The 9,193-nt window shown below is 42.3% G+C and overlaps 1 protein-coding gene across 5 annotated transcripts in view; it reads right to left on the bottom strand.

Moving 5' to 3' along the window:
* Window positions 1-809: 809 nt before the first annotated feature.
* The window catches only part of LOC117252148 (rap guanine nucleotide exchange factor 1-like), a 28,990-nt gene continuing 20,606 nt past the window's right edge, over window positions 810-9,193 (bottom strand). For all 5 annotated transcript variants that reach the window (XM_078171112.1, XM_078171113.1, XM_078171114.1 and 2 more), the window contains 10 exons: window positions 6,694-6,778; window positions 6,254-6,346; window positions 5,906-6,094; window positions 5,745-5,829; window positions 5,548-5,642; window positions 5,264-5,342; window positions 4,881-4,982; window positions 4,701-4,798; window positions 1,526-1,666; window positions 810-1,426 (listed from right to left, as the gene is read on the bottom strand). In XM_078171112.1, the coding sequence (XP_078027238.1) occupies window positions 1,291-1,426; window positions 1,526-1,666; window positions 4,701-4,798; window positions 4,881-4,982; window positions 5,264-5,342; window positions 5,548-5,642; window positions 5,745-5,829; window positions 5,906-6,094; window positions 6,254-6,346; window positions 6,694-6,778 (1,103 nt within the window). In that variant the 3' untranslated portion in view covers window positions 810-1,290. The remainder of the gene's footprint in view (window positions 1,427-1,525; window positions 1,667-4,700; window positions 4,799-4,880; window positions 4,983-5,263; window positions 5,343-5,547; window positions 5,643-5,744; window positions 5,830-5,905; window positions 6,095-6,253; window positions 6,347-6,693; window positions 6,779-9,193) is intronic.

Genomic DNA, 9,193 nt, shown 5'->3' with positions numbered 1-9,193 from the left:
TTTTTGTTTAATTTTTTGTGTTTCTTTCAAACATCTATTTTTACTTTATTGTAAGAGTTGTGAACGTGTGTGTCTTGATATTATAATGATTACAGTTAATGATTTCAGCTCTGCTGTATTATTGTGTTGTGCTTTTATACCTGATAAAAAATAAAGTGTTTCAAACTTTGGAGTCAGATCAAACTCATCAGATCTTTGTAGTTTCAGCTGTGACTGAAGAACCCTTGCACACAGTAAAAACACATCTCATGATGTCCGCTGAAGTTTATTACATAAATGTGACAGTTTGTTTTGTTATTGATCAACACACTGATCACAGATCTGTGTCAGGCCTCTGTTTGCTCCATGATAGCTAAATGCTAACTGCTGTTAGCAGCTCCATATATTGATTATCAATAACAAATCAAACTTAATAAATTGATCATATTCAGGACGGCTGGCGTTAGATAATGTTTCCTGTTATTGTCAGGGGGCGGAGCTAATCACCAAATAATTATAAATCTTGACCTTCATCACTTTCTGGTGCTTTTTACGTTATCAGTGAACTAAGTTAACATTTGTACTTTGTTAAGCTAACATTAGCCTGCAGACGCTCTCATTAATCTGGAGATAAAACTGGTCACTGTTTTCAGTCAGAGGTCACACCACAAAGATATGATGAGACTCCTCCCACTCTGTCACTGACGTCATCACCTTTCCTTCTTCCTTTCCCTGTGTTTGACTGGTGCTGCATGCAGGGTTACTATGGAAACAGTAGCTGTTTCTATTATTAATAAAGTTTTAACCCCATCCAATCAGAAAACAGGAAGTAAACAGTGATGTTTATTGTGATATTGCTTTGAATATGTGAACAGTTCTGAGGTCAGATACAGGAACAGGCCACACCCACCAGGAGTGCACATCAGCCCCAAAACACCTGGCTAACACCTGGCTAACCCCGCTTAGCTCCAGGATAACCCCAGATAACACCTGAATTACACGTGGCTAACCCGGGACTAGCTCCAAGCTAACTTCTGCTAAAACCTAGCTAAACTTTGTCAGTTGACGTTGTTGCAGGAACAGTCTAGATAAATACATGTTAGCACAAACTGTTAGCCACAATTAGTTTCCTTGAGATTAGCTTCCTTTTGGGGCTGTTGCCAGGCGTCAGCACGAGTTCAGGTTAGCACCAGGTTGATCCACCTCAGTCCTCAGTATCAACAAGTTAGCATTAAGGTAGCACAGGCTAGCCTTGTGACGTTCCAGGATAGCTCAGGTTAACTCAGTGCAAGTTTAGTCTGTTTTGGTCTGTCATCTCTGATTGGCTCGTGGGGCGTTTCGAGGGCGGATCCTGAGAGAGAGGTCCCACAATGCCTCCTCTGCCAGGTGATCGTTGAAATCATTGAAGAAAGATATGATGTCATCATTTGGCTGCAGAGCGTACGGACTGGAGAGAGACAGAGAGACAGAGGCAGGTGAACACAGTTGAGGACAAACTGCAGAACTAATATTTATAACTGTAGTAAAGGTACTGCAGGTAACTGACACTTGCTGGTAGTTCCTCAGAGTGTCCAGGATGTTGAACTGCTGCCAGCGTTTAGAAAAGTTGACCTTTGAACCCTCCGATGTCATTAACATGTCAGGATTCCCCAGGTGGACGAAGGTCAAGTCCTGAAGAATCAAACCCCTGAACAGACAGACAGGTGAGACAGAGACAGGAATACTAACGTTTGTACTGGGTATTAACGTACAGGTAGGGTATATATAGCCGGGTATTAACGTACAGGTAGGGTATATACAGTGGGGTATTAATGTACAGGTAGGGTATATACAGTGGTGTATTAATGTACAAGTAGGGTATATACAGTGGGGTATTAATGTACAGGTAGGGTATATATAGCTGGGTATTAATGTACAGGTAGGGTATATATTCTCATTAGTATATATTAGTCATTAGTCATACTTCTACTGTTATTATACACATATGACTATTGTCACACAAGTATGCTGTCTGATATTAATACATACTTTCAACATATTGTACCACAGTAGCCAGAACTATAACTATAATATTATTACTTTCATTAATGTTGTTGTAAGCTACTGTCATTACCTGCATCTCTCTCTCTCTCTCTCTCTCTCTCTCTCTCTCTCTCTCTCTGTCTCATTGTGTCATATGGATTACTGTTAATTTATTATGCTGATCTGTTCTGTACGACATCTATTGCACGTCTGTCCGTCCTGGAAGAGGGATCCCTCCTCAGTTGCTCTTCCTGAGGTTTCTACCGTTTTTTTTTTCCCCCGTTAAAGGGTTTTTTTTTGGGGAGTTTTTCCTTATCCGCTGTGAGGGTCATAAGGACAGAGGGATGTCGTATGCTGTAAAGCCCTGTGAGGCAAATTGTGATTTGTGATATTGGGCTTTATAAATAAAATTGAAATTGAACTGAATTGAAATATACAGTGGTGTATTAATGTACAGGTAGGGTATATACAGTGGTGTATTAATGTACAGGTAGGGTATATACAGTGGGGTATTAATGTGCAGGTAGGGTATATATAGCCGGGTATTAACATACAGGTAGGGTATATACAGTGGTGTATTAATGTACAGGTAGGGTATATACAGTGGGGTATTAACGTACAGATGGGGTATATACAGTGGGGTATTAATGTACAGGTAGGGTATATACAGTGGGGTATTAATGTACAGGTAGGGTATATATAGCCGGGTATTAACGTACAGGTAGGGTATATACAGTGGTGTATAAATGTACAGGTAGGGTATATACAGTGGTGTATTAATGTACAGGTAGGGTATATACAGTGGGGTATTAACGTACAGGTAGGGTATATACAGTGGTGTATTAATGTACAGGTAGGGTATATACAGTGGTGTATTAATGTACAGGTAGGGTATATACAGTGGTGTATTAATGTACAGGTAGGGTATATACAGTGGGGTATTAACGTACAGGTACGGTATATATAGCCGGGTATTAACGTACAAGTAGGGTATATACAGTGGTGTATTAATGTACAGGTAGGGTATATACAGTGGTGTATACACAGTGGTGTATTAATGTACAGGTAGGGTATATACAGTGGGGTATTAACGTACAGGTAGGGTATATACAGTGGGGTATTAACGTACAGGTAGGGTATATACAGTGGGGTATTAATGTACAGGTAGGGTATATACAGTGGGGTATTAACGTACAGGTAGGGTATATACAGTGGGGTATTAACGTACAGGTAGGGTATATACAGTGGGGTATTAATGTACAGGTAGGGTATATACAGTGGGGTATTAACGTACAGGTAGGGTATATACAGTGGTGTATTAATGTACAGGTAGGGTATATACAGTGGTGTATACACAGTGGTGTATTAATGTACAGGTAGGGTATATACAGTGGGGTATTAACGTACAGGTAGGGTATATACAGTGGGGTATTAATGTACAGGTAGGGTATATACAGTGGGGTATTAATGTACAGGTAGGGTATATACAGTGGTGTATTAATGTACAGGTAGGGTATATACAGTGGGGTATTAACGTACAGGTACGGTATATATAGCCGGGTATTAACGTACAAGTAGGGTATATACAGTGGTGTATTAATGTACAGGTAGGGTATATACAGTGGTGTATACACAGTGGTGTATTAATGTACAGGTAGGGTATATACAGTGGGGTATTAACGTACAGGTAGGGTATATACAGTGGGGTATTAACGTACAGGTAGGGTATATACAGTGGGGTATTAATGTACAGGTAGGGTATATACAGTGGGGTATTAACGTACAGGTAGGGTATATACAGTGGGGTATTAACGTACAGGTAGGGTATATATAGCCGGGTATTAACGTACAGGTAGGGTATATACAGTGGTGTATTAATGTACAGGTAGGGTATATACAGTGGTGTATTAATGTACAAGTAGGGTATATACAGTGGGGATATTAACGTACAGGTACGGTATATATAGCCGGGTATTAACGTACAAGTAGGGTATATACAGTGGGGTATTAATGTACAGGTAGGGTATATACAGTGGTGTATTAATGTACAAGTAGGGTATATACAGTGGGGTATTAACGTACAGGTAGGGTATATACAGTGGGGTATTAACGTACAGGTAGGGTATATATATAGCCGGGTATTAACGTACAGGTAGGGTATATATATAGCCAGGTATTAACGTACAGGTAGGGTATATACAGTGGGGTATTAACGTACAGGTAGGGTATATACAGTGGGGTATTAACGTACAGGTAGGGTATATACAGTGGGGTATTAACGTACAGATAGGGTATATACAGTGGGGTATTAACGTACAGGTAGGGTATATACAGTGGGGTATTAACGTACAGGTGGGTATACCCCACTGTAACCCTATATACAGTGGGGTATTAATGTACAGGTAGGGTATATATATAGCCGGGTATTAACGTACAGGTAGGGTATATACAGTGGGGTATTAACGTACAGGTAGGGTATATATAGCTGGGTATTAACGTACAGGTAGGGTATATACAGTGGGGTATTAATGTACAGGTAGGGTATATATAGCTGGGTATTAACGTACAGGTAGGGTATATACAGTGGTGTATTAATGTACAGCTAGAGTATATACAGTGGGGTATTAACGCACAAGTAGGGTATATACAGTGGGGTATTAATGTACAAGTAGGGTATATACAGTGGGATATTAACGTACAGGTAGGGTATACAGGGAGGCTCCACTTCAGCCAGAGCTGCTCTGTAAGCTCTGAAAGATGATGAGCTGTCAATCAAAGAGCTGAACTCCTCCAGAGCCTGAGGACACAGACAGATATCAACTTGTTAATATATTCATTAAAGACTAATTATTATGATGATGTCATATAACCACACAGACCTCAGCTGTGCTTCTCTGCCAGTCCAGGCGTCGCAGGGGGGCGGAGTCCAGCGCTGACAGGATGGAAAGGTACGAGTTAAAGTTGTTCAGCTTCCGCAGATGCTGAAGGAAAAACAACAACACACACACACAGGTGAGAGGTTAGCAGTCACATTTGTTTACATGCAAACAAATGTAAGTAATTATTAATATTTCATGACTGAAACATCAGTTAACATGTGACATCTTTCACTGTGACGTCTGCAGCTGTGGAGTCAGATCATCTGAACCTTTATTTGAAACATCATTAAAGCTGCCGTCTGTGCGTATGTTGAGTTTGATTACCGCTGCTCTGATCTCTGATGTGAAATGGCCCCACCTGAGCTCCACTTGAGTGTGTTTACCTTCATGATTTTCAGGAACTTGAGCAACAGTTTCTCTCTGTCCTGAGGTTTGTCCTGAAGAATGACGACAGATCGAACCCTGGAATCACACAGACACACCTGCTGAAGCTTTCAGGTCAGAGTTAGAACTGTATGATAATCAGGGCTGCTGCCACCTGTGAGGGTGTCCTCAGCGCTAAAGCTTTGTTTTCAGCTTCTGAGCAAGCTCCGCTCCTTGAATGTCTTCAGCAGAGACATCTGGACATTATGTCCACATTTAAAGACATCATCATGTCAGTGTTTACCAGAAGGAGACGTTGTTAAAGTGTTGGGTGAACTCTGTCAGGTTTGGACTCTTCTCCTCATTCTGCTCCTTCGACCACAGCAACACCTCTGGAAGCTGCACAGGTGAGAGAGGTGAGACAGACAAGTGAGAGAAAGACAGGTGGAACTGACAGTTGAGACAGAAAAACTGAAACAGGATGAAGGTTTAATTTCTCACCCCGATCTTGCAGAAGAGTTCAGAGTCCAGCAGAGTCAGCTGTTCAGCTAAATCCTGACTCCTGAAGTCCAGAAGAGTTCCTGGTCTGAGAGAGGACAGAGGAGGACATGAACCAGCTGTCAATCATCAGACAGGTCAGGGGTCAGGGGTCAGGGGGTTACCTGGCAGCCACGCCCCTGGCTGCAAGGGGGCGGAGTGACTGAGGTGAGCCAATCAGCTGCCACTTCTGCTCCATCTTGGACAGGATGTTGGAGCGCAGCAGGCGGGCCAGTCCCAGCTCTCCTCCAGTCAGGAGGCTGAACACCAGTTCCATCAACAGCAGCAGCAAATCAGAGTCCAGCTCGATCGCACTGCCCACACACACATCATATATGTGACATATGTGACTGTGACATCGTGTTCATTATTGTGCTGCTCTAACAGATTTAATCTGACAGTTTCTTATTATTATAACAGAGAAGTTGGGTTTCAAAAACAAAGCCTCTGATTGGTTAAAGTCTGTGTCTCACCACAGCTCGTCGACCACTCGAACCAGCAGGTGAAAGGTGTTCTTGGCAGCGGTCAGGTGTGCAGGCTCATGTCTGTCACACAGATGTCTGTACGTGTTGATGGTTAAAGAGTCACAACAAACTCATCCATTAAGATATCTCTCTGAATACATGAAACACCTGATCTTTACAACAGGTGAGGTCAAAGAGCGTCTGACACATTAAGTATCAGATCGTTTGCATATAAACACACCTTTATATTTGTAACATTCTGTCAGCCTCTTTCTCTGTTTCTGTCTCTAAATATACAGAGATTCTTTTTATTTCTCATGCAGACTGCCATCTGACAGATATTTCTTATTTATTACATGAATATAAAGTAATCAGGTTCATCCCATGGAACACAACATGACCAATTATTATCAATATACAATATACAGCTTCAGTCTCAGAAAGGATATCTGTACTGTAGTTTGCTGATGACATTATTTGGGCTGATGAAACTTCTGTAGGTGGAGAGGAAGGCTTCACGGTACAGGACGTGCTCTACATAAACACACACACACACACACACACGTTTTACTGTAGTCATGTATATTCATATGTATGTAGTAAGGGCTATTGCTCTGACACAACGAGTGAGGCTGAACTTCCCCTAAAATTTCATAGAAGAAATGGTCAAATATGCACTATTGAATTTACATTAAAATAAGAATGTAAATTGCATTAAACGTGCGCTAGGATGCATTTAACATCATGACTATGATGTTCAAACGTCAGCTGTTTGTCACCAGTTTTCAAACGCGACCTCCCTGTCATACATTCTCGTGTCAGCACGGTGGACACGGAGCCTCCAAGCATTCCTATGAGACAGCGCTGAGCAGGTTTTTTTCATGCAGCAAAGCGAGACGGTCATTGGATAAATGTGACAAGATCGTCACTTCCAGGGAGGCTCAGCTTCCCTGGGACCTGATGAAGCGGTAGGCGGGAGAGGACGCTCAGTGTCTGCATGATGATTGGAGGAACTGTCTAAGAGGCTGAACCCCTTTGTGACTGACAGTGCTTTGGAAATACACACCAGCATCGGTGAGTGGAGTCTTCTGACAGAGTGCCGTCCAGAGTTCCTTATTTCCATAAGCCATACAGCTCATTTACACCATTTGTACAGTAAAAACATAACACACACTGTAAATAAAGACATAAATGTTGCGTTATTGAGTTTGCACCCTGTTTAGTGTCGTTAGTTAGTTCATTTGTTCGTTGAATCACAAAGCTGTAGTTGTGTGTGTGCAGCTGGTTTGACAGGGTCGCAGACTCAAACTTATTTTGAGAGAAAATCAGTTCTGGTGATGTAGACACAGTTCAGGTGTTTAAACCCATCTGAAAATCCTTGAGGTGTGTGTTGCTGTGGTTCTATGGCATGAGTGTGGTTGAAAAACGGCTTCAATTAAATGTTCCTTTCATAAGTTACTGCCTCGCTACAACATGACACACGTTATGATGTAAACTTAAAGTGAGCTTCCCCTGTTTGAAAGACCAGCAGCCGCCACTGGTATGTAGAGACCAGCTGGGTTTTGGTTATTTGAGTGCAGCAGTTATTCAAGATGTAAGATAATTATGAAGGTTGAAGCTTGTTTTTTCTGGAAGGGTCTGTTAGGGGACACCAGACTGTTAGCTCATTGTTCCCACGAAAGTCCAATTATGGAAAATTTGTTGACTACACTGATTTAAGCTCCTGAATGTAAGAAAATTAACCATGTTATACCCACAAATTAGTATCTTCTGCCTGCAAGGTAGTATCTTGTGCCCCAAAGGTAATATCTTGCGCCCCAAAGGTAGTATCTTGTGCCCCAAAGGTAATATCTTGTGCCCCAAAGGTAGTATCTTGTGCTCCAAAGGTAATATCTTGTGCCCCAAAGGTAGTATCTTGTGCTCCAAAGGTAGTATCTTGTGCTCCAAAGGTAATATCTTGTGCCCCAAAGGTAGTATCTTGTGCTCCAAAGGTAATATCTTGTGCCCCAAAGGTAGTATCTTGTGCTCCAAAGGTAGTATCTTGTGCTCCAAAGGTAATATCTTGTGCCCCAAAGGTAATATCTTGCGCCCCAAAGGTAGTATCTTGTGCTCCAAAGGTAATATCTTGTGCCCCAAAGGTAATATCTTGCGCCCCAAAGGTAGTATCTTGTGCCCCAAAAGTAATATCTTGCGCCCCAAAGGTAGTATCTTGTGCTCCAAAGGTAATATCTTGTGCCCCAAAGGTAGTATCTTGTGCCCCAAAGGTAGTATCTTGTGCTCCAAAGGTAATATCTTGTGCCCCAAAGGTAGTATCTTGTGCTCCAAAGGTAGTATCTTGCACCCCAAAGGTAGTATCTTGCGCCCCAAAGGTAGTATCCTGTGCCCCAAAGGTAGTATCTTGCGCCCCAAAGGTAGTATCCTGTGCCCCAAAGGTAGTATCTTGCGCCCCAAAGGTAGTATCCTGTGCCCCAAAGGTAGTATCTTGCGCCCCAAAGGTAGTATCCTGTGCCCCAAAGGTAGTATCTTGCGCCCCAAAGGTAATATCTTGCGCCCCAAAGGTAGTATCTTGCACCCCAAAGGTAATATCTTGTGCCCCAAAGGTAGTATCTTGTGCTCCAAAGGTAGTATCTTGCACCCCAAAGGTAGTATCTTGTGCCCCAAAGGTAGTATCTTGTGCCCCAAAGGTAATATCTTGCGCCCCAAAGGTAGTATCTTGCGCCCCAAAGGTAGTATTTTGCACCCCAAAGGTAGTATCTTGTGCTCCAAAGGTAGTATCTTGCACCCCAAAGGTAGTATCCTGTGCCCCAAAGGTAGTATCTTGTGCCCCAAAGGTAATATCTTGCACCCCAAAGGTAGTATCCTGTGCCCCAAAGGTAGTATCTTGCACCCCAAAGGTAGTATCTTGCGCCCCAAAGGTAATATCTTGTGCCCCAAAGGTAGTATCTTGCG

Source organism: Epinephelus lanceolatus, chromosome 9, assembly GCF_041903045.1.
Source record: "Epinephelus lanceolatus isolate andai-2023 chromosome 9, ASM4190304v1, whole genome shotgun sequence".
Classification (NCBI taxonomy): Eukaryota; Metazoa; Chordata; class Actinopteri; order Perciformes; family Serranidae; genus Epinephelus; species Epinephelus lanceolatus.
This window is presented reverse-complemented; position numbering and strand designations above follow the sequence as displayed.